We start from the raw sequence: 25,372 nt of genomic DNA, 5'->3' as shown, positions 1-25,372 counted from the left end.
CAAGCAGCGCCGCCGCCGTCGCCGCCTCGGCCCGGGCCCGGGCGTCGGCCCCGCCCCGGGCCCCGGCCCCGGCCCCGTGTCCAGCCCGGCCATGAAGTGTCACTACGAGGCGCTGGGGGTGCGGCGCGACGCCAGCGAGGAGGAGCTCAAGAAGGCCTATCGCAAGCTGGCCCTGAGGTGGCACCCGGGTAGGTGACCGACCGGCGGGCGGGGAAGCTGGGCGGCCCTCCTCACCCTCCCCGTGTCCGCGAGACCCCGGCCGGCCGGGCCCCCGCCCCCTGCCTGCCGCCGGGCCTGACGAGCCGCACGCGGTGCGGACGGCGCGGCCGGGCTCACCCCGCCCAGGCGAGCCTCCGCCCCCGGCTGGGCAAGGGCTTTTAAACACGGCCTGCTCGCGCCCGCCTTCGGATCCGGGGCTCCCGCAGATTTCCACGGCGACTTCTTAGTTGGGTGAACGGCCCGGCGAAGTCCCGAGGTTACTTAGGAGTTTGCTCGCCCCGGGATGCTTTGTGTCGCTGTAAAATGCGTCTGTGGGACTCGGGCGAAGTCTGATCTGTCTTCCAGACGACGAAACTTAGTAGGCGAATCCCGTCCTTGTGAGAGTCCCAAGTTCCGCCAATGTTGGTCCTGGGAATTAAAGCCAGCGCCGCGCACCTGCTGGCGAGCGCTCCGCGGTCCAGCTACACCAGCCGGCGTTTTTAAGAAATCATTTCGGGACGGGGTCTCACTAGGTTGCCAAGGCAGCCTTTGAATTTGGGATCCTCCTGCCTCTCCTCCATGAGTAATTAGGATTTACTGACTTGCGCCACCAGGTGTGACTGGTTTACCTATTTGTTTTGGTTGTTTTATTTTTTTAATAGTTCACTTTAACTTCATAGTGTTCAGAGTGGCTGTGCACACGTAGATGCCTGATAGATACTAATAAATAAGCCTTATTTCAGTAGTATACACTTCCTTTTGTTACCCAAACAAGCTTAAAAGAGAAAAAAATCATATAATACAAACATGTTTAAACTTAGTTTTTCCCGCATTGTGTCCAGAAGAAGCAAGTCACTCGCACAAGTGTATACTATGTAGATTTTTGAAATGCTATAACAGAGACCCCAGAGTCTTGTTAGGAAAGCATGTCTTACATACATGGTAACTACTAGTGTGTGATTGAAAAGAGGAAAAGGAAAGGAAATGACTGCTCCCAGGTCTGCTGGAGAAGAAAGTGTATTATAGATGAAAAGGAGTTCATAGTCAGGGACAGACTGGGAACTTCCAGAGTGGACGTGACCCTGAACCGTCGCGGGACGGGGAGGGGACCAGGTGCAGCCTCCAGGAGGCGAAAGGTACAAAAAGAGCCTGTAACCAAAATGTCTGGATTATTTAGGGAAGGGCAGCTCAACCTTTGGGCTGGAGAGTTCAGGGTGGAAGGTGGGGTAATCAAGCCATACCGTGTAACAGGCAGGGACTGAGGAATGCTGGGAGAATCTGGAGGCTAGGTCTGCTTTGATGTGTTCAATAGGCACCTCAGCCTTTTGCCCTTGTTTGAAACTTAACAGGAGCGGAAGAGTATAATTGCTGTTTGGGTAAATAGAGCAACTGGTAAGCACCCAGCAATGGGGGCGGGGTTACCGCCGTGTACTGAGAGATGGCGAGGCTGCGCCCCAGAGAGGGCTTTGGACCGTGTCCTGTTTCAGGAAGAGCACTGTGGTGAGCAGATGCTCAGGGTAATGAGGGGCAGTATTTACAGGAAGGCTACCGAATGGTTTGGGAGAAGAGTGGAAGGAAAAACTGGAGGCCCACACTAGGAAGGTCTACGGTAGGTAGGTGGAAGAAGAAACAGACACTGGTGTGTTGACAGTAAATGAGGAATATACATATATGTGCACATACACATACCTACTGAAAGGAAAGAAGTTTTATCATTGCAGGAATTCAAAAAAAAAGAGCCAAAGTTAATAAACCCAAGGAAAGTGTACAGGTGGCAGAAATGCATTTTCATAGCGTAATAGCTAATTATCATTAGAAGTTGATTTGGAAGTTGGGAGTTCCTTGACTTTCAGAATGGGAAAGGGCAGGACAGAGAATTCTAATGGCAAGTGCATATGTACTTTTGAAGATAATAAAGCATTCTTGGAGCGTGGACTGAAATCAAATTGTAAAGGGCCTTGGATTGGATATTAGGCTAAACACTATGTTTTACCATTATTAATTTGCTAGTATATAGAGTCCTCGCTGGCTTTATTACAATGTCTGGGATAGCACCATGAAGACAATTGAGAACTGAAGAGGCCTGGATACCAGAGTACCAGTGGACAGGGGTGGTCCCTTGGGGCCAAGGGAGGAGAAAGGCCCAGGTGGAGAGATGATAGACAGGAAGATTAATGAGTTGGACAGTTCAGGGAGGGAAGGAAAAAGTATTACTGATTCCTGTGCGGAACTGAAGGCAGCATCTTCTGATGTCATGATTCATAGCATCCTAAATATCTTAGGATTGGAAATACTTGTATAGTTCTACTTCCTCAGGAGACACACAATTTCGGTATGCTTGCTTAGCTGGTCCACTCAGTCTTTTGGTCGATACATATTTAATTTTATTATGTGTGCAAGGCACTGTGTTAGATATTTTGGGAGCTAAGCCTTGGTTGAGAGAAACAGCCTTCCAGAATTCATCCCTTGACTATTCTCTGAGTTCTCTGCCAGGTAAACAAGGCCAGAGAGGTCCCTGCCATGTTTGTACAGATGTTCTTGAGACAGGAGAGACAACAGGCAGTTTGAGCCCCGAGGAGAGCAGGGTTGTTTGAGGGCAGGCGAATTCAGAAGTTGATGGGTCCCTGTACTCACCTGGGCTAGCTTTGTATGTGTGGGTGACAGCGATGGGAAATGGACCCAGGAAAATGGACTGTGAAGAAGTAACATCTAGGCGGAGACACAGAGTGAGTGGTCGTATGCCTGTTGGAGGGAGTATGAGCATAGGAGAGGCTTGCTCGCATAGCCGACTCAGTGGGGTAACTCTGGGGTAGTGGGTAAGCCATAGAACTGGAAACAGCAGGAAGTCTCTCTCTGGTTGTGATAGGACAGGGTGCTTCAGGCAGAGCCCAGCCTGGAGATGAGGACGGGAGCACCAAACAACCCCCTGAGCACGTTGCCAGCTTGTCAGTGGTTGAGAGCAGTGATTAGAATACAAGAACGCAGCGGAAGGGGAGGTATTGGTGGTAGAGACTATCAGTTAAAAGTGTAAATCTTGAAGGAATGGCGAGTAAAGGGGCAGTGACCAGACACAGACCTGCATCACCACGGGCAGCCGTAGGAGTGCTGTGGCAGGAGGAGGAGAGCCCTGCAGAGAATTGATGCTCTCTCAGAGCAAGGTGCTTCAAGAGACAATCCAGCAAAATCTTCCAGAAGGCACGGTACGAAAGTTTAGGGATAATAGCAGAATATGGGAGTATGTCAAGAGAAAACTACGCAGTCTGGTGCAACCTCGGATGGTTGGTAAACCTCAATTACTGTTTGCAGTACCTCTGTCAAAGTGTAGATTCGCTTATTGCTTGTTTTGTGAGGTTCCTGCTGTTAATTTCAGGTCAACACAGTCATCTAACTCAGCTGCACTTATGTAAAATGAAGCCATGTGATGGATTGAAAACATTATTTACAAAAAAGTTTCTGCCTGGCGGTAAGGGTGCATGCTTTTAATCCCAGCACTCAGGAGGCAGAGGCAGATAGGTCTCTGAGTTTGAGGCCAGCCTTGTCTATGGAGTGAGTTCCAGGGCAGCCAGAGTTACACAGAGAAACACTGTCTCAAAAAAAAAAAAAAAGCATGCCTTTAATCCCAGCATTCAGAAGGCAGAGGCAGGTGGATCTCTGTGAGTTGAAAGAACTCTACAGAGCAAGTTCTAGGACAACCAGGGCAACACAGAGAAACCCTGTCTTGAAAAGCTGAAAAAAATAAAGTGCTAGCTTTCTGCAAATTTCCTTGGGGAGGGAAAGAAGGTGGACAGTAGTACTGATTAGAAAGAAGAAGAAGAAGAATGCATGTACACACACCTCTGGCAAAGCACTGTTTTTACTTTACCTAAGGAGAATCAGTTGCCAACTTTTTACATTTTTAGGTTATTTAATTTGAACTGCATTATTGTGTTATTGTGTCTTGACAGAAATGTTTGAGACTTCCGGTTTGTCTCATTTTCCTAGGAGACCAAAACAAAAACCAGTGACACTTTGGTTGTTTGGCAGTCCACCTGGGGTGTGCTTGTTGAATGCTGAGGTGAATATTGGAAAAATGCCAGCGTGTCCTAGGGATTTGTCCTCATCCTTTTCTTTTGGATCTGTTTATGAATGAGTTGATGAAGACAGAAATCTTAACACTTGTCAAGGGGACTCCATCATGAAGGGGTATGAGGACCGTGTTCAACTGTGTGTGGCAGGAAACAGGGTGTTGTTGCTAATGTCAAACTTTTTTTCTCACCTCACAAGAAATCAGAGATGGCTAGTTCTGACAGGTGTCTGATGAAGCCGGTGGAGACTTACTCCAGCATCCTCACCATGTGTGTTGAGTGCTTGACTCAGATGTGAGCAATGAGTCCCGAATGTAGAATTGCTTTCTCTGTAGGGATAGCTTAGTATAGCAGTTCTTGTCCATGGCTCCAATGGACTTGCTGCCTAGCAGACCACGGCTACCCCCTTTTCTCGTCATCCAAGGTAGCAGTTGAAGCTACTAGTCACAGAAAGGGGAAGGAAGGGGTAAAGAAGAGACAAGAGTTGGTGCTAGTTGCCTTTAAAGGAAGATTCTTAAAACCCACTGTAGAATAATTTTATAGACTTTATTACAAGAGCTTAGTCACATGGTACACCTAAATGTTATGGAAGACTGAGGAACAGAATCTTACTACAAGGGCCAGGTACCCATCATAAGGGCAGGACTCAGTGCTTAGTTGGAAGAAAGGAACAGTCAGTTTGGTGTATGAATTGCAGTCTGCTCCAGTTCTTGTCATTGAGAGCTGGGGCAGGATACAGCAGTGGATTAAGGGCACACTGTAACAAGGCCCACCCAAGCCCACACCTTTCCACCAGAGAGCAGTGTTTTTCCTGGAAAGCATCACATTGTAAACTTGTCTTTATGTCTTATGTCTTGTTTTATTACTTTTCTATTGGTATGATAAGATGCCATGACCAAGGCAACTTAACAGAAGAAACTTTATTTTGAGTGTATGGTTTCAGAGAGTTGGTCCATGATGGCGGAGCAGAAGTAGCCAGCAGCAGGTGACTGGAGTAGCAGCTGAGAGCTTACATTTTGGTCTCCAAGTAGGAGACAGGAAGAGCTAACTCAAAATGGTGCTAGTTGTTTGAAACCTCAAAGCTTGCCCGAAGTAACACATCTCTTCCAACAAGGCCACACCTTCTAATCCTTTCCAAAGAGTTTCACCAACTGGTACCAAGTATTAAAGTTTATGAGCCCTTGGGGGAGCTTCTTAGTCAAAACACATGATTGGCTAATACTTCCTGTCTTCTAATGGGTGCACCCTGCAAAGACTAGAGCTCTGTTACTTCTCAGGGAACGGGAGGCTCACAGAGGTAGAAGTTATTTTTAGTTAGTGTAAGACTAGTTTTAGTGCCATAGGATAGAAGAGCCATGGCAAACTACTGTGCTTGGGAAAGTTCCAGTGTTAGATATTTGGCAGAAAAGCCGCTTGTAGGACTTGGGATCAGGTGATGACACAGGAAACAAGATGCCCTCCCCCGTGAGCCATTTAGACAAACAGTAAGACTACTTGGCTATTTGAAGGGAACACATCCTGTCTTCTGCACTCTTAGAAGCCAGGTATTGAGTAGTAGCTTAAAGAACTTGGAGTGTTCCATGTTAGATTCAAAATGTTTGATTTCCGAATATATTATTTATTTATGACAGGACAAAATTACCAATGCCTTAGGATTTAAAGCAGCAAACAACACCAGTTCATTGTGTAGACTCCAAAGATTCTGAAGCTTAGAATGTGGGAGTGGCTTGTCTTAGAGCTTCTGCCAGGGCTCTCACCACTGTAGGGAGGACCTGCTTCCGGACTCATGGACATGGTTGTTGGCAGGTCTCCGTTTGTTCTCTCCTACCCTCTGTTCCTCACCCTGAGCTTCTCTGTAAGCTGTCCGAGTTCCTCACCCTGTGATTTAAGTATTCCAGGAGAGGGTAAGAGGCCGGAATGGGAGCTGTGGACCTGTCTAGTCTCATAGGTCCCCTTGCCTTCCCTCTGTGCCTGCTGTTGGTCAGACCAGCACGGCTGATGAGGAGAAGGGGCCTGTACAAGGGTGATGTCAGAGACCACTGCTGGCTGCCACTTTCAGGCAGATGCTTTTTTGAGCTTTGCAGTTGAGGCATGAATAAGTAAAGAATAATTAGCATGTATGTACCTCTGTGTGTGTATGTGTGAAAAGGTACACGTGTAGGTGAGAGGACAGCTTTTAGGAGTGGATTCTTTCCTACTATGTGTGTTTCAGTGACTGAACACAGGCCGGCAGGCTTGATGAGCAGCATTTTTATCTATTGTGCCATGTTGCCAGCCCTTTCTATTTAAAATTTATACACACACACACAACACAACACACATAAGGTCTCACCTGTAGCCTTGACTGGCCTGGAACTGACTGTGTAGACTAAACTGGTCTTATGTCTTGACATCCAACTGCATATTCTGCATATTCTGGGATGAAAGGCATATATCACCATGCCCAGCCTATTTAAAAGAATAGAATCACACACACACACACGATACATAGTTATCTGTGTACCTGTGGTTACATAACATACACATGGGTATGCCGTGGAGATTACAAGGAGATCATGTGTTGCCTAGAGGATGGACAACTTGCAAGAGTCCAATTTTCTTTCTCTGCAGTATGGTTCCAGAATTGAATTCAGGTCTTTGGGGTTGGGAACTATTTTGATGGGCCATGCATGTCATCTACTTTTTCCATGACCAAATTTCTGTGACTTTATTTTAACAGATAAAAATCTGGATAATGCCGCAGAAGCAGCCGAGCAGTTTAAATTAATTCAAGCTGCGTACGATGTGTTGAGTGACCCCCAGGAAAGAGCATGGTGAGCAGAACATTGTATTGTCACTCTCATCCTTCTTTAGTTTGTTAGCAGGAATTGTCGATATGGGGTTGATGGTTTCTTCACAGTTTAATTCTCTGACTGGTTTGGGAGTGCTGTAAGCTGCTGTCGCCTCTTCCTTCTATAAAGTGCAGTCTGTGTGTTGGAAGAACTTTAGTGGTGATTATTCCAAGTGTCTGCTGTTATCCATGATGAAGCAGGTTTGGTGGTTACATAGCTTTAACTCAGACACCGCAAGTGGTTTGCCATTGAGTGGGGTCCCTTTAGTGTCTGGCAAATGTATTGGTACACAAGAAGGGCGTTTTGTCTTTAGCTGCAATTCTTACTTTAGTGTAAGAATTATAATACATTTTTGTAGAGTACCTGAGTAAATTTTATTCTACATATGTAATAGATACTTTCAACAAAGATGAATTCATAATATAGTTTCATTTTGTAACAAGAATTATGTGTTTGAAATTGTGAGTTTTTATCTTCTTGGCCTTTTGCTGTAGACGATTAGGTATTGAACTTAGACACAACAGTGAAAAACCCTGCTGTTGGGAAAGTGCTGCTGTGAAGGGCACCTGTTTTAAACTGTGCAGCACACCAGCTCTCAAAAGAGAAAGGATGTATGGGAAAGTCTCAAACACTCTATAAACCACATAGAAGACCTTCAGCTTTTCTCTGATCAGGGTCTTTGGAGCTCTGTCCTAAAGCCAGATGTATGCACATGCCTGTAGCTTCTGCCTGTGGTCCCTGTCCTCAATTAGTGTTCCTTTTAGAGCATTGCTATGCCTCCCTAGCTTCCTTTTATTTAGTTTCTCTCTTAAATCATAGATTGTCTTCTTTTTCCAAGACTCCCTTAAAGCGCCTGCCTGGTGATGCTGCTGTCATCTGGAGCTTGGCTAGGAACCAGGCCTTAGCAGTAGAAGGGACCTGGGTTTATGATGATGATGAACAACCAGTACTGAATATCACTAAGCTTTAGTTTCCTGCTGTATCAAGCAAGGAAGATAGTAATAGTGATAAATACTATTATAGACTTCTTATGAAGAGTAATTGTGTGTCTCCTAGATGAAGATTATGTAGACATAAATATATTTTTCAGGTAAATTGTTAGTAAATTCCCAGGTCATAAATGTGAACTTAGTATATTAACCAGATTATGTTCAATACTTTTCCATTTAGTAGTTGTCTTTCCTATGGATATCTTTACCTGCTCAGAGAGAGGGTAGAATTCCCAGTTGATAAGGACTAATACTGTATACAGTATTAGAAGTTGCGGGCATGGTTTTAATCCTCAATTCCTGAAAGTCTTCCAAGTCTGTTAGTTTTCAGAATTCCTTTAAATTGTGTGGTTATGGATGGGACGTGTTGAAACATATGCAGTTATTTTGGCTGATTCAGAGAGAGAGTCCTTGTGAATTTTTATGTAATTTTATTTAAAATGAGTATTTGTCTGGCTCTTTCCATTTTTAAAATTATTTTAGGTATGATAATCATAGAGAGGCCTTACTTAAAGGAGGACTTGATGGAGAATACCAAGATGATAGTTTAGATTTGCTTCGTTACTTCACTGTTACCTGTTATTCCGGCTATGGTGATGATGAGAAGGTAAGATGGGGAACTTCCGTAGTAATAAGGAATGGTGGGTTCCGCCTGGATCCCGGATAGCTTACCCCCGAAATAATTACACGGAAACTGTATTCATTTAAACACTGCTTGGCCCATTAGTTCTAGCCTCTTAGACAGATGACCCTCCTACATCATACTTCTAATTTCTCATCAAGTGGTTAAGTAAAACTCAAAGAGATCTCAATTACAACAGAAGGCGGAACACACAGCTGTCTGTGCTTAGCTGTGGGCGCACGTGAATGCAGAGCACTGAGGTAGTGAGAGCTGTGTTCAGCTAAATCCTGGCTTGTGTTTTCTGTGCTTAGACTGAGTTTCTGGTTTTGTTTTATTTTGTTTTAGGGTTTCTATGCAGTGTATCGTGATGTCTTTGAGCTGATTGCAAAAGAAGAACTAGAATGTGTGTCAGACGGAGATATTGACGATTTTCCAAACTTCGGGGACTCCCAGAGCGACTATGACACGGTAAAAGGAAAATGACAGTTCGCTTCTCTCACTGTTTTAAAGAAATTCTTTTTGTCCCCTAACCTGACTTCCTCCCTGCCTTCTCCCTGACGGAGCTTGCAGCTGTTTAATAGCGCCCACACTTGACTTGCACTTCTGTGGTTGTAGTAGTCTTTTTCTCTGGCCAGTGAGACTATTTTCTTTCTTCTCTAGAATGTCTTGTTCTGGAAAGTTTTTTAAGAGGACCGTCTTCCCCAGCAATTAGTAGTGTCAGTGTGCGAGGGTGTAGAGTTGTGGTTTAGTGGTGGAGCGTTCATCATGCATAAAGGCCTTGGGTTCTGTCCCCAGCACTGCGAAACCTACCACACAGCAAAAGTAATCTTAGGTACAGGAAAAGAACGGTAGAAGATGTTTTAATCCGTAGTATCTACTGCCTTTTAAAAGAAATTTAAGTAAAAACAAGATAATTTTTCCCATTTTCTTTGTCACTAGGTGGTCCATCCTTTCTACGCTTACTGGCAGAGTTTCTGCACACAAAAGAATTTTGCTTGGAAGGAAGAATATGATACTCGGCAAGCGTCAAACCGCTGGGAAAAACGAGCAATGGAAAAAGAAAACAAAAAAATTCGAGACAAAGCAAGGAAAGAGAAAAATGAACTGGTGCGCCAGCTTGTAGCCTTCATTCGAAAACGAGACAAAAGGGTGCAGGCTCATCGGAAGCTTGTGGAGGAGCAGAACGCAGAGAAGGCAAGGAAGGCGGAGGAGATGCGGAGGCAGCAAAAGCTGAAGCAAGCCAAGTATGTAGTGTGGGAATAGATCCTTCCTGGTGATGGGAGGTCAGGGTGGCTGTCCGTGGGGTCATCGGCATGGAAGAGCCTGCCACTAGGGAGCCAGCATGACACCTCCATGTTAGCTTGGACCATCACCATGCCTTAATCTTATAACATAGTTTTTCTTCTTTTTAAATCTCTAAATTCTGGCATTGGGCAGTGTTTCTTTACCTACTATGTACACCTCTCTAGTTTTGGCTACATATTTTCTGTCAGAGGCCCTTTATACTTGAGATCTTTTATTCTACTAAAGTTTGGTAGTAACTAATATTAATTGAATCTTTACTCTGTGTAAGGATCTGTTTCAAATACTTTTCTGCTTTCTTTCTTTCTTGTGAGGAAATGAGGCATGTAACTATAAGTCACAACTGGGAATGGGGCTCAAGAAGTCTGATTCATAGCTTTGCTGTTTAAAAAAGAATTTTTTTAAACTTCTAAAAATTCATTTTAAAGCAGGTGTAGTGATGCAAGTCTTTAATCCTAGGGAGGCAGAGACAGGTGGATCTCAAGGTCAGCATGGTCTATGTTACATAGAGAAACCCTGTCTTGAAAAACCAGAAAAAGAAAGAAAAAATTAATTTTGTATGTGTGGGAGGGGCACTCACATGGAGAGGGCAGCTTGCATGGGCCAGTTCTCTCCTTCTGTTCCGGTTCCCCCAGACTCTCAGGGTTGGCAGTGAGTCTGTTCTCCTGCTGGGCCGTCTCCTCACTGCAGATTCCTGCTGTTAACTCCCATGCAGGCTGCCTGTCAGTACTATTGTTGTTCCACTTAATTTTGGTATTTTCTTGTTATTGTAAAAAAATTAGTTTCTAGAGTATTTAGGATTTTTCTATTTTTGTTCTTATTTTTGAGATAGGGTATCTCTGTGTAGCTCTAACTGCTTTGAACTCATGCTGTAGACCAGACTTGTCTCAAACTCGGAGATCCATCCTCCTGCCTCTGTCTCCCCAGTGCTGGGATTAAGGACGTGTGCCACTACTGCCCAGCAATTTTGGTTTTTTAAGCACAGGTTATTCATTTACTAAAATTCTACTTAAACCCACATTCTATCTTGTATTTTTTGGCACTTAACACTTAAAGTCACCAGAAGACTTAGGCTGAGCTGCTGAGGTTTATATTTCAAGTCCTTTTACAGAGTAGAGTAGGTACAGCAGGTGCACTTACTGGCAGCGTGGGGGGTTCTCTGTAGGGCTAGTTGTAGAGCCCTGCGGAGCTCTGCCTCCCAGCGGCAGTGAGGCTGTGCTGTGTGTCTAGACTGGCGGAGCAGTACAGAGAGCAGAGCTGGATGACGATGGCCAATCTGGAGAAGGAGCTCCAGGAGATGGAGGCGAGGTACGAGAAGGAGTTTGGAGATGGATCGGATGAGAACGAAGTGGAGGAACAGGAGCCCAAACACGGATTGGATGGTAATTTTTCTTGCTATATTAAGTACTTTTGGGAAATATATATATTAAATTTTGTGTACTTAGTTGCCCGCAGTGTCCCAGGTGTGAGATACTGGGGAGTGGAAGAACAAATGACCACCTGGACAGCACCTGACTTCTGCTTCATTGGCTCAGTGCCTCAGTTTCTATTTTATCGTTTTCTATAAGGAACTAAAAATTGGAGTTCTTTTGTGACAATTAAAAAACATTTTGTTGGCCTGGAGAGATGGCTCAGCAGTTAAGATCACTGACTGTTCTTCCATAGGACCCAGGTTCAATTCCCAGCACTCTAATGGGCAGCTAACAACGGTAACTCCAAGATCTGACACCCTCAGATAGACATACATGCAGGCAAAACACGAATGCATATAAAATAAAAATAATTTTAAAAAAAGAACATTTTGTTAAGCAATATGTGAATTGCTTTTTGTTTGTTTGTTTTTTGAGACAGGGTTTACCTGTATAGACCTGGTTTCCTGAAACGAGGTCTGTAGACTAGCTTCAAACTCAGAGGTCCACCTTTTCAGCCTCCAGAGTACTAAGATTAAAGGCGTGCTTCATCATGCCCAACAAGTTTTAATCTCTCTTTTAGGACAGTACTTGTTAGGAAGGACTCTCTTTGCTACGTGCCTTATACCTCCCACTTGCAATTTATGGAAGGTACTTTGTGAAGTACTAGAATGTTTGTTTTCTCTGCCTATATTATTCGGCAGACAGGTATGTATTTTAAAAGGCAAGGTTTAGCCATTTTAGGGAATACCTATAATCCTGATTTTTTTCTTGATTCTCAGCTTTTCCATTCATGAAGCTGATCTGAATATAATTTTCTAATTTTACTTATTTATAAACTGTAGATTTTAAGACAAATAACTCAGATGATAAAATGACAATCTTTTTTTCAATATGTTTAAGATTGAATGGTTTATTAATGAGTCAAGTTAGAATGTACTTTGAAAAGTTAGAGCACTCTCTACATGTGGAATGATCTAATTACATTTCTATTACAAAGTCCTTTCACATACCAGGCCTTGTTTGGTCTTCAGAAAATAGTCCTTAAACAGAGGTTGTGCTAATGGAATTATCTCCATTTAACTGGTGAAAAAAGTAGGAGCCTATAAAGTTGTGGGATATGCCTGAGAAAATATGAGCACTTAAAAGTCCAGACTTTTTTGCTTTATAGCTGGAATTTTTGTCAGCTGTTTGATGGATTAAAGATGCTTCCACACATGGGAAATGTTGGAAGTACGTGTGTAGTGAAAAAAATCGCATTATGTAAAGTGGCCCTACCTTATCCTCCTTGTTACTTCTGCACTCTGAATGACTTTCAGTCAGCCGTGGTCTGAAATGTTAAATGGAATAATTTAGAAATAGCTTCTATGTCTCAAATGTCTATGTTTCAGATGTTGCCTTGGTCTGTGGGTGACGGGATCTTCTGCTGTCCTGTTCTCTCGGTGCAGAGTTCTGTGCAGTGCATACCTTCCTGGTCTCCTATTAGTTACACAGATGGCAGATTAGTTGTGCTGGTGTCATAGTACTTGTGGTCAAATAACCTTAATGTAATGATGACCCCAAAACATGAAAGTATGGATGCTAACATGGATCATGCCAAAGAGAAGCCAGAGAGTGCTTTCTTCAATAGAAGACGAAAGTCTTTGAGGGAAAAGATTGTGTGCTGACATTGCTGTGGTCCAGGATAAATGAAGGAAAGTCATGGCCATTTTACTGTCAGGCTTCAAACTATAAAGCTATAGTTTTATATGCATTTTGCAAGTATGGAGTTGAAATGGGAAAGACATTAATTTATTTGGTTCTGTACTGTCCAAGGTTTCAGGCATCCTCTGTTAGGGATCTGTTGAAATTAGCATTGAGCATAGGACAGAGGATGTGTTCTTATTCATTGCTGTCAGAATGCCTTTCAGAATCATAGTACTATCTGCAAAGAGCCAAAATGTGGAATATGAGACACTTTGGGATTCTTATCGTTAAAAAAAAATCCCAAATAGCAGTCATTTTACTTATTTCTTTAAAAGTAGGCTGTAAGAAATATGTAGAGACTTCCATTTAAGGTTTAAGTCATTTAGATTTCATAGATTGTGTTGGTAGCAGTCATTTTGTTGTAATAAGCCTCAGATTATGCAAAAGGTCTGCATAAACAGTGCTAAACTTTACATGTAATAAGCTGTTTATGACCTCATTGATAATGAGCGAGTGCTGTAAGCTAAGCTCCAGCGTGTCAGGGTAGACCACAATTTGAAAGTGTGTTTGCAGCAAATCTTTCTGAAGATTGAAAAGGTTTTTGTAGTAGAGGCATTGCAGTGGTACTTCCTGTCTTTGACTTAGCTCACATTTAGGGCTTTAAGGATTTCTGAGTCTCTGTGAGCATCTTTGGTACCTACCATAGTCTGTCATCCCACAGGGAAAGACAGCGATGAGGCTGAGGAGGCTGAACTCTACGATGACCTGTACTGCCCAGCTTGTGACAAGTCCTTCAAGACAGAAAAGGCGTAAGTATCCGTCTTTAAAATCACCTTTTATTTTGAGGTAGTGTGTAACGCTTTGTAAGTGTTTATGGGAGTGTGGTTGGAGCAGTTTGATCAACAGCACCTCATCCTGTGGGGATTCTTGTTCCGTGCAGTAAAAAGAGGGATTTGTACAGTTAAGCCTGTGATACTCATTATCATATTCCAATATTCCTCTGTACTAGTCCAGAAATTCAGCTATGACCAGTCATAGTTGACACAGGAAGGAAATAAGACCAAACCTACCATCTCTGCACTGCCGTGAGGCTGCTGCCACCATCACGCTCCCTCCTGGCAGCCTAGGGAGTGTAAGGTTGTCTGCTGAGGCAGAAGTGCTTCCTCTTCTGAAGAGCATGGAGACTGAGCACTCCAGTCCAGAAGAGAGTGTGGTGTGGGCACCAGAGAGAGGCACTAAATGTCCCTCAAGAGGGTACCCAGGAGTAAGAGAAGCAGCAGAGATAGAAACAAAACAGAATGCCATAGTTAGAGAGTAAAATTGTAAAGTACAATTGTTTATTTTGGAAATAATTAAGCCTAAAGGAAAGTTCAAGGACTAGCATACGGTGCACGCGTTAACACGTTGCTTACAGTGTTCATTTGCATGCTTGCACATTAGCACCCATGTAGACATGTAAGCATGTATAAGCATACAGCTTTTTCTGAATAATTTGAAAATTGCATATATAATGCTTCTTTATCTCTAAATATCTCTCCATATAATTTTTCAATAACAAGGCAACTTTGAAATGATTTTCTAAACCATTCTGGAAGTTAGAAATTGAGATAAAGACCGGATAAATCCAAGGAATAGCTGAGAGTCAACTGACTGACCTTCTCTCCATGTTTCCCGTTCCACCAACACCGGACACCCCCACCCCAATCCTTTTTCTCTCTTTCTGTCCCTCTATAGTAGACCTCCTCAGTTGTCCAATAACTCCCTGCTTAATCCTGTCAGCCAATTGCTGACTCAGTTCTTTGATTCAAGGTGATTGTATTGGCACAGTAGAATGGCCACGTGAACAGTTCTCAACCTCAGTGTATGTTATCATTTTAAGAGAGTGTAACATTGATCTAATTTATTGATCATACTCTAGTCTTGTCAGTGTATTCCTTTCTTTAATCATTTTTTTAATTGATATTTATTGAGCTCTACATTTTTCTCTGCTCCCCTCCCTGCTTCTTCCCTTCCCCCCTTTCAATCCTTGCCCAAGGTCCCCATCCTCCCAATTTACTCAGATCTTGTCTGTTTCTACTTTCTACTTCCCATGTAGCTTAGATCTATGTAAATCTCTCTTGGTGTCCGCATTGTTGTCTAAGTTCCCTGGGATTGTGGGTTGTAGGCTGGCTTTTTTTGCTTTATGTTTAAAAACCATCTATTAGTGAGTACATGTGGTAATTATCTTTCTGGGTCTGGGTTGCCTTACTCAAAATAATGTTTTCTAGCTCCATCCATTTTCCTGAAAAATTCAAGCTGTCGTTATTTTCTGCTGCTGTGTAGTACCCCATTGTGTAAATGTACCACATTTTCCTTATCCATTCTTCAATCGAGGGGCATTTAGGTTGTTTCCAGGTTCTGGCTATGATAAACAATGCTGCTATGAACATAGTTGAGCACATATCCTTGTGGCATGATTGAGCATCCTTTGGGTATATACCCAAAAGTGGTATTACTGGGTCTTGAGGAAGGTTGTTTGCTAATTTTCTGAGAAATTGCCACACTGACATCCAAAGGGGTTGTGCCAGCATACATTCCCACCAGCAATGCAGAAGTGTTCCCTTTACCCCACAACCTCTTCAGCATAAGTTGTCATCAGTGTTTTTGATCTTGGCCATTCTTACAGGTGTAAGATGGAATCTGAGTTGTTTTGATTTGCATTTCTCTGATGACTACGGATGTTGAACATTTCCTTAAGTGTCTTTTAGTCATTTTAGATTCCTCTGTTAAGAGTTCTCTGTTTAGGTCTGTACTCTTTTTTTTTTTTTTTTTGATTATGTGATTTTTTGGTGTCCAATTTCTTTGGTTCTTTGTATATTTTGGAGATCAGACCTCTGTTTGATGTGGGGTTAGTGAAGATCTTTTTCCATTCTGTAGGCTGTCGTTTTGTCTTGTTGGCCATGTCCTTTGCTTTACAGAAGCTTTTTAGTTTCAGGAGGACCCATTTATTGTTTCTCTCAGTGTCTGTGCTGCTGGGGTTGTATTTAGGAAGTGGTTCCCTATGCCAATGTGTTCAAATGTACTTTCCACTTTCTCTTCTATAAGGTGTAGTGTGGTTGGCTTTATGTTGAAGTCTTTGATCCATTTGAACTTCAGTTTTGTGCATGGTGATAGATATGGGTCAATTTTCATTCTTCTACCTGTTGATATCCAGTTATGCCAGCACCACTTGTTAAATATGCTTTCTTTTTTTCCATTTGATATTTTTTGCTTCTTTATCAAAGATCAGGTGTTCAAAGATGTGTGGATGGATATCCGGGTCTTCTGTTCAGTTCCATTGGTTCTCCTGTCTATTCTTATGCCAATATCAGGCTGGTTTTAGTACTGTAACTTTGTAGTAGAGTTTGAAGTCAGGGATTGTGATGCCTCCAGAAGTTCTTTTATTGTACGAGATTGTTTTGCCTATCCTGGGTTTTTTACTTTTTCATATGAAGTTGAGTACTGTTCTTTCGAGGTCTGTGAAGAATTTTGCTGGGAATTGCATTGAATCTGTAGATTGCTTTGTCAGTGTATTCTTTATTAGTGTGTTTGTTTCCCCACCTTAGTGCAGAATCCAGTCTGGGACTTTATCACTGAGTTTGTATGTTTAGCTTTCTTTAATCTAGAAAATATACTAGTGCTTTAAACAACTTTTAAAAAAGAGTACCTCTCTTTCTGAGTTTGTCCCTTTATTTGTGATTAAGTTTAAGTGTGCATCTACGTGTGAGGCACTGCGGAGCTGGGTTGTATTTTCCGTGGTCCCACGTCGTCTTAGTGATGCTGAGTAGCTTGATCACTCAGCCTAAGTATTACCCGGTTTTTGTGCTGTAGAGTTAGAGTTTCTTTTTGCAATGAATTTTTCATGGACGCATTAAACATGCTCATTTATCTTCAATGAGCATTGAAACATGCTCATTTATCTTCAATGAGCATTCTGTAAATTTTATTTTTTTGAGATGTAACAGCTCTGTCTGTCCTGGAACTTACTTTGTAGACCAGGCTGGACTTGAACTCACTGAGATGCACCTACCTCTGCCACCCGAATGCTGGGATTAAAGGCATGCACCACTCTGTGAGAGTCTGTACTTTCCAATGGATACCCCCGCCCGACCCAGGCTGCGCGCTTCCTGAACTCGGGCCCACGAGAAGGGATGATTGTCCTGAGGGTTGGAAAAGAGACACACACACAAAAGAGACTTGGCTCATCTACAAGAGTAAATGGCCACTTTATTAATCTCAAGTCAGGTATTTATACCAGTGGGCTAGAAGAATCGAAAATGCAAGGCCTCCTCCCATCCAGAAGCAGGAGAAGAAGATTAAAGCTTCCTGGCCCCTCGGGCAGGGTCAGCTAGGGGAGGCAGGCTATTGGCCCACTGCTAAGACCTTGAATACAAGTGGAATCACCATAACAAAGAGAACCAGGTTCTAGCTAGGTTATCCCCTCAAGCCAGAGCTAGTGCAGAGTCTCCAGGAAGCCGGAGGTCACGCGGCCCTGCGAATCGCCAGGAGAGAAGGGAAGAAACTTTGGTAGCTACACACCACCACTGCCTGGCTGCATTCTATAAATCTTAAGTGTTCCAAAAGTCCTGAAGTTTTTGTGTGCACACATGATACCATGTATTAGAAAACTTATCACCTGAACTACTGTGAGAATATCAGTCACTGTGCCATGTATTTAAAACATAGCATAAAATGTCTTCTGGAAACATGTTCAAGGCATAAATGAAACACGGATGCATTTTATGCTGAGGATTGGATACCAGCTCCAAAATACCTCATTGCATTTCAATAAATATTCCAAAATTTGACATCTAAACCACTGTGGTAGCAGACATTTTAGAAAAGGGAAACCTACCTGTCCTAGCCTTTCTATTGGAGGCTGAGTGATGCTTTTCTGTATTTACCAGTCAGCGTCTGAACCTCTGTGTAAAGCAGTGCCCTCCTCTTTCCCCGTTTATTTTTTTCCACTGTTGAATTCCATTTATTTATTTATTTATTTATTTATTTATTTATTTATTGTTTTTAGGCAGGGTTTCTCTGTGTAACAGAGCACTGCTTGTCCTGGAACTTGCTCTGCAGACCAGACTGGCTTCACTCACAGAGATCCACCTGTCTCTGCCACCTTAGTGCTGGGATTAAAGGTGTGCACCACTACACATGCAACCATGTCCTTACCATTTTGAGCATTTATTTTTAACTCAAGATACCTTGATTTCTCCAGGGGATCTTGGTCTAAGAAGAATTTAAGTGGGAAGGAACAATAGTCATTTAAACAGGAAATCTAGAAATCTGAACAGAACATGAACTAAATGGCCACACAGTTTGCTGCTTAGGGTTTTGTTACCGTTTCTATGGTACTGGAGATCGAACGCAAGGGTTCTCTGCAGACTAGTCAGCACTGTACCACAGACTACATTCTGAGACTGTTTCCAACTTGACAGTTTAATGTTAGCCCTGGTTGTGGAATGTCTTTGTTTTCTGTATATCATGTAAGTTTGTATTTGGGATATCTGCCTGAACTCTCATTTAAGGTAGTAGGAAAGAGTTGAAAATATGATGTTGAAAAAGTAAAAGGAAGTAAACTTGTTCTTCGAGACTTAACACCACGTCTTCTCTAGGTCCCACTGTCTTCTTGCAGTTAGGATATGTGCCCTACTGTAGCATGGCCTGGAACAGACACACCCTAAGCAGATACTTAGTGATTAAAAAAATCAAAATAAAAAAATAGAGAATTTGGCAAGAAAATGCATTGAAGTAAAACGGAAATAGTAAGGGAATGCTGGTGTTGGGAAGAAGGACTCCTTCATGGTCTAACTGGGCTGGTGATGCAATCCCAAGAGACTTGTGTTGCTCTGTATAAAATCGTGCATGTGGCAGGTCCAGTGGTTCCGTCATCCCACAGTGTACCTGTGCACATGTGGTTACCATAGTACAGCACTCATGCCACATTGTGCTTTCAGCATGAAGAATCACGAGAAATCAAAGAAGCATCGAGAAATGGTTGCATTGTTAAAGCAGCAGTTGGAGGAAGAGGAAGAACATTTTTCAGGAGCGCAAGTGGATGAAAATTTATTGAATGCCAATTCTGAGGAAGAAATGGAAGATACACCAAAGCAAAAGTAATTCACAGTATTAAATGCCTGTTACCCTTTTGTCTTGTTAGAGATGATGGTGAAGTGTGTTTTCTCCCAAGGAGGTTGTTACCTACTGTTGTCTGTATCTCCTTCAGTTTACAGGGACTGCAGGGTTAAAATGGGTAGAGACCATGTCTGATACCTTTTAGACTATCCAGTGACTGTTGAAAGCAATTTTTTCTTATGCAGTTGACATGCCAATTACTGTTTGTCTTATGTTCTCTAAAATAATAATAGGGCCATTTTCCTGTCATTTTAATGCTTTATGATACACATTTTTAGTATTTCTTTATCATTCTATTTCCGTATTTTTTAGTTTTACTTAATAGATCTTCACAAAGCTAGATATTTTACATTTTGATTTATATTTGCTCTTAGACTTTCTAAAAAACAGAAGAAAAAGAAACAGAAATCAGCCCAGGTATGTTGAAAGATTTTATTCTATATCTAACTCCTACAATAAATACATTATAAATAATATAATACCTGTTGTAGATTGGAAGTGCACTTGCTTCACTATTTTTTGTTGGTAGTAAAATTATTTTCTGCTTGTGTCCATGTATGTGTGATGTGTGTACATGTGTACTTATGGATGTTGCCTTTCCACACACATTTGAATGCTAGGGGAAGGTGCTAGGTACCCTTGTTACTTTCGGTTCAGAGTCTCTCACTAACCTGAAGCTTTATCTCTGAACTGGGTTGGAAGCCAGCAAGTTGTTGGGATTACGGGTGCATATGAGATAATGTCCGTCTTGTTCTGTGGGTGCTGGGGTCCATCTGTGCAGTGTGTGCTCTTCACCCTCTAAAACTGTTCAAAAGGAAATGTTTTCAGGTTTTAGTGCATTTTCCTTCTTATATGCATGTAACTTACTTAATTATTGTTGCATATTTGGAGATTTTGCATGAAATTCCTGATTGGAATTAACTGAGTGCCATTGTTTTTAAATTAAATATATCTCGGGGCCGAAGAGGTGGCTCAGGGTTGTTAAGAGCACTGCTTGCTCTTCCTAAGGTCCTGAGTTCAATTCTTACAACCACATGGTGGCTTACAACCGTCTGTAATGAGATCTGGTTGCCTCTTCTGACTGCAGGCAGGCAGACCACTGTATACTTGATAAATAAATCTTTAAAAAAAATTAAAAATATCTGAAGGTAGTTATCGATATCAGCCAAAATAACAATTTAAAATCTGGACATAGGAAAATCTGGGTTTTTGTCATTGCATATGTAAATTTAATCTATCATAGAAGATTTTAATCTTTGTTTTTAAAGAATAATTTTGCAGTGATCATTCAAAATGGATCACAGACCCAAATGTTAGGCTGAAATGTGGACCTTTCTGAGAGGAACGAGGCAAAGACTCATCTACTTGCCATCTCCTTGAGTTAGTTGAGGCGGAAAGCATGTGTGTTACAGGAGAGTACACATGAGTGTGAGTCTGCAGACTTGCTGAGTTGTTACTCAGAGTAAAGCATAGCTGCTCTTAATAAATATTTGGCAGACACCCCTCAGTGATGATTCTTCCCATTGCTTAGTATCCTGACTATAAAGTAATGTTTCTCATAATAATTAAGAAATAGAGAAGTTTAAAAATCTTCTTGAATTCTATAGAGATTGCTTAATATTGAATTGCCTTGTAAATGGATTGTATATATAATTTTTTCTTTTTGAGTTGCTAATATATTATTTTTTTACATTATTGAATGGATAGCACTAGAAATATAGATTAAATTTATTTCTCATATTCACCTGTTCACTTATAATTTTTCTTTAATATCTATAATGAGCAACTAAGGATTTGTAAATTTTTATGATAACAGCATTTTCTTTGCCACAAGCTGGCCTTGAACTATGTAGTCTAAGCTGACCTTAAACTCATAGTCTCTTTGCTGTGTCCTTCCTAGTGCTGGGTTTATAGTCCCACTGTGTTTAGCCTTAGAGCATCTTAACTGTTTCTTTTGTTTTTCTGGACCTCTACTTCTGTGAGTGTGGGGCGTTGTTACATTATTCCAAGTTTTGGAAGCATAACAAACCCCATTGTTATATAAGGGCTAGGGAGATATTTTAGTTGATAAAAGTACTGCATATTATGAAGACCTATTTGTATCCCCAAACACCCACATTAATTAAAAGACAGGCTTGATTGTGCTTGGCTGTAATCTGTACAGGGCGTACAGAAACAAGCAGCTTCCTGGAGCTAGCTGGTCAGCCAGCCTTGCCCATCAGTGAGCATCAGGTTCAGAGAGAAACCCTGTCATAAAAAGATAGAGAGTGATAGTGAGAGGTACCTCACACCTGCTCCTGGCCTCCACATGTACACATGCACATATGCATACACTACATGTCTGCATTTTCACAGATGAAAATGATGCTGCTACTATTAGATTGGTTGGTTTTATAATCACATATGTGTTCTCTAGAATTATGATAGCAATTTCCATGAAAATGGAGCTGAAGAAGGAGTAAAAGCTGACCCAGAAGATACTAACTTAAATGAAGATATTGCCAAAGAATTAGAAAATAGGCCCCAAGAAAATGTCTGTGTCACAGAGACCACAGAAGTCTGTGAGGCTCCACAGAGTGAAGCTAAAAGGTAAGGTAGAGCTGCCTGCACTTCCTAACTACTGGTGTGGGCATCAGGGCAGGTCAGACAGAACCTCCTCCCTATGCCTAGGTAGGTGTAAACTGCATGTGTGTGTACACATTCGTAGAGACAGCTTAGGTATCACTAAGTGTCAGTGTCACTGTGGTAATGTCTACCACACCAGTAGCAGTATTGCTGTCTTAACCATTACTATGTACAGTATCACTGTGCTAACAATGGTACCACTGTGGTAACAGCCACACCACTGTAGTGACCATAATCTTACTGTGATAACAGCGTCACTGTGAATCAGGTCTAGTTTCTCTTATCCTGCTGGGAAAGGCTTACTTTTGGCAATCTGTGGGAATAGGGCTACTCCTGAATCTTTTGTTTCTCTATCCCACTTTATTAGATTGGCCCTAACTAAATAACCATTCAGCCATAAGATGTCAGATCATAGTGACATCTTGGTGCCTTCCTGCTCGATGAAGGCCTGATGTGCTAGAGGAGGGGTCTAGTTCCATGGGCCTAGTCCATAATGATCCTGCGGGCTACACAGTGGACATGAGGACTGGGTCAGAGGTGGAGCTACAGCCCCTGAACTCTTCCTGCATCTAGAGTTAAAGACTACATGCATATTCACTTGAGAATGACAGTTCTTGGATTATAGTCTAGTTGTCTCATTTTACCGATGTGAGAAAAGGACTTAGAGTATTGGCAGAGCTGAGACATGACATCCCCCCGCCCCCAGCCCATTGCTTCTCCTGCAGTGGTGCACACAGTGAGAAGTGCTTCTCTTCTGCCATTCCTCAACAGTTAAAAATTACTTGGATTCTCTGAGTTATTGTTAGTATAGCTCAACCTGGTCTCAAACTTGGAATCCTCCTGTCTCAGCCACCCACACAATTTTTCTAATGAAGCACACCATAGCGCTTATAATCTTAGCACATATAACATGACAGAGCAAATTAGAGCTCACAGAGGAAGGAGACTGATGGAGGAATGTTCAGGATGCAAGTGGAGTAGGAGGAGCCTGACTGCAGTGGCTGGTGTTCTAATTTTTGGTTTAAAGAGTACTGGGAGAGCACACTAGGTCAGCAGATGGACCTTATTTTTTATTATTAATTTCTTTGTTAGCATATAAATAATGGGTTTCTTGTGACATTTTCACACTTTTTACTTTTCTCATCATCACCCCAGATAACATTTTTAATAAAAGTAATTTCTTAGTATTTAGTGAATTAATTTTATGAAAAATGAATTACAATGTTTTTATTCTCATTTTATTGTGGAACTCTTGAAATGTTTGTCACAGACTAGATCAGGATTAGGAAATTGTTAGTTGGGCATGGTAACTAACACCAGTAATCCAAGCCTTCAGGAGGTTGAAGCAGGAGGACTGCCATTAATTTGAGGTCAGCCTGACCTACATGGTGAGCTCTGGGCTAGCCTCGGTATAGTATGAGACTTGTCTTTAAAAACTAAAACAATTACTACAAAACAAGAAACAGATGGAGAAGAAAAAAAAAGAAGTTCATATAGGACCCTCAGTGTCATGTGCTGGTGTGATTAGAACTGGTTTTAAAGGGAGCGTGAGGGTGCTTTTCTTCTTCTTTAATGTGTGTATTTACTCAGGAATGTTTTGGGGTTATTGCTTTAGCTTTTGTTTTTAGTGATTTTTTAGTTTTGTGCCAAATTTAATTTTTATCTTTAAAGTTGTTTTTTAAAATTCTTTGTTGACGTGAAGATATTAAAATGAATAAACAAGCTTGACTCATACATTTCATCTTTTGAGTATTTTTGGAAGTAGATGACAACTAGGAAAGATTCTTTCTTTTGTATTATACCAAGTAATTTATTTTTCAGTGTTCCTAAATCCAAAGGAAAGAAAACCAAAGATGTGAAAAAATCTGTCAAAGTACCTGCTGAACCACAAACAGTGGTAGGTCAATCTTTACGTTCATCTCTCTGTAGCAAACATTATTTTTGTCTTAAAGATGTTAGTGTGTACCAAATAAGCTTCTCTAGGGTGAACTAGAATTTGTATGTAATTCTGTCTCTCTGTAGTTATAAACATGAACTATATGCTTTCATTTCTTTTTACTCTAAAAGAAGCACTTTGGAAATATTAGATACTGGTAGAGTTACCATTTCATTTTCTACACAAATCTAAGACCTTGGTGATAAGACTTGGCCTGTTAAGTTGTGAAGCAGAGACTTCTAGTCCTCGTAGTGAAAGCTCTTGGCTTCTCAGGGCCTCTACAGTTGATAGAGCTTGATGATTTACCTCCTGAGAACGTCTGCCTTTGTTGGGTGCTGTGAGATTTGTTAAACATACTTATTTTGGGGCTGGAGAGATGGCTCAGAGGTTAAGATCATTGCCTGCTCTTCCAAAGGTCCTGAGTTCATTTCAGCAACCACATGGTGGCTCACAACCATCTGTAATGAGGTCTGGTGCCCTCTTCCAGCCAGCAGTCATACACAGACAGAATATTGTATACATAATAAATAAATAAATATTTAAAAAAAACAAAACATACTTATTTTGCATTTATTTGATGTTTAACCTTGACCTTAAAACATAAAATGTTGTCAACCTACCATGTGCTCTGACATGTTTTTACTCTCTTCCTCAGAGTGAAGTCCTTATCAACTGTGCAACCTGCCATAGGGAATTTCCATCCCGGAATAAACTTTTTGATCATCTAAAGGCTACTGGTCATGCAAGAGCAACCTCAGCATCATCATCTTTAAACAGTGTAACAAGTAGTCGAAACAAGAAAGAGAAGCGTAAAAACAGATAGGAATTCTGCCAAGTCTTTCTTTTTCTTTTTCTTTTTTTTTTTTTACTCTGTCTCTAGATTTTAAAACCAAAAACTGAACTGAAATAATCTAGAGTTAAAGTTTCAGTGATCTGCAATTTATTGCATTGTGGAAGATTATTTTTATCTTATAAAGACATTTTTGTTTAATATATCTATATTTTTAAACATTTCACTAGTGATTGAATTCTACTTATGCCATCTGACTTCACTTGAATGTCTCATGACAGGTAAATATTATAAACGTGCATCTTGATTTCTCATGTGAACAGAAATGTACAGGGAAAATTAAATTATTTTGACACATACATGTGCCCCTTCTGCTTCAGTGTTTTCATTCTGCAGTGTTTTATTTACTTACTATTCTATTTTTTTAATGTTTCCTGACTTCTCAAAACCTCTACTCTTTTTTAAAATTTTACATTCTTTTTTTCACTTGATACCATGACTCCAGTTCTAATTATAAATAATCAGTGATGGATTCCAATGTTTTTCTTCCCCCTAAGGACAATTATAAATAATCAGTGATGGATTCCAATGATTTTCTTCCCCCTAAGGACAGTGATAGGATAGAACTAACTGGACACAGGCTCGGTTCAAGACTAGTGTCTCTGATTTAACTATGTTGACTTAGTTTGATATACTGGTAATAATCAATAAGGTATTTTGTTTTCTATGTATGGTGGGGGTGGAGGCTGTGTAGTTTAAGTGCA

At 41.5% G+C, this 25,372-nt stretch overlaps 1 protein-coding gene across 1 annotated transcript; it reads left to right on the top strand.

Moving 5' to 3' along the window:
• Dnajc21 (DnaJ heat shock protein family (Hsp40) member C21) lies at positions 1-24,967 on the top strand. The gene is made up of 12 exons (XM_087896947.1): positions 1-188; positions 6,982-7,075; positions 8,566-8,689; positions 9,050-9,172; positions 9,644-9,948; positions 11,237-11,388; positions 13,823-13,910; positions 19,080-19,238; positions 19,632-19,674; positions 21,674-21,846; positions 23,704-23,779; positions 24,474-24,967. The coding sequence occupies exons 1-12, from the start codon at positions 92-94 to the stop codon at positions 24,639-24,641; spliced, it is 1,602 nt and encodes a 533-aa protein (XP_087753073.1). The 5' UTR covers positions 1-91; the 3' UTR covers positions 24,642-24,967.
• The last annotated feature ends 405 nt before the right edge of the window (positions 24,968-25,372 follow it).

The sequence above is a fragment of the Myodes glareolus genome, chromosome 15, assembly GCF_982192425.1.
Source record: "Myodes glareolus chromosome 15, mMyoGla1.1, whole genome shotgun sequence".
Classification (NCBI taxonomy): Eukaryota; Metazoa; Chordata; class Mammalia; order Rodentia; family Cricetidae; genus Myodes; species Myodes glareolus.
This window is presented reverse-complemented; position numbering and strand designations above follow the sequence as displayed.

What these genes read in the sequence shown, in the direction of transcription:
- Dnajc21 (XM_087896947.1), top strand. Translation starts at nt 92, where the DNA reads ATGAAGTGTCACTACGAGGCGCTGGGGGTGCGGCGCGACGCCAGCGAG. An exon ending in GGCCCTGAGGTGGCACCCGG is followed by an intron (nt 189 to 6,981) that starts GTAGGTGACCGA and finishes TTATTTTAACAG; the next exon opens with ATAAAAATCTGGATAATGCC. An exon ending in AGAAACAGAAATCAGCCCAG is followed by an intron (nt 19,675 to 21,673) that starts GTATGTTGAAAG and finishes TGTGTTCTCTAG; the next exon opens with AATTATGATAGCAATTTCCA.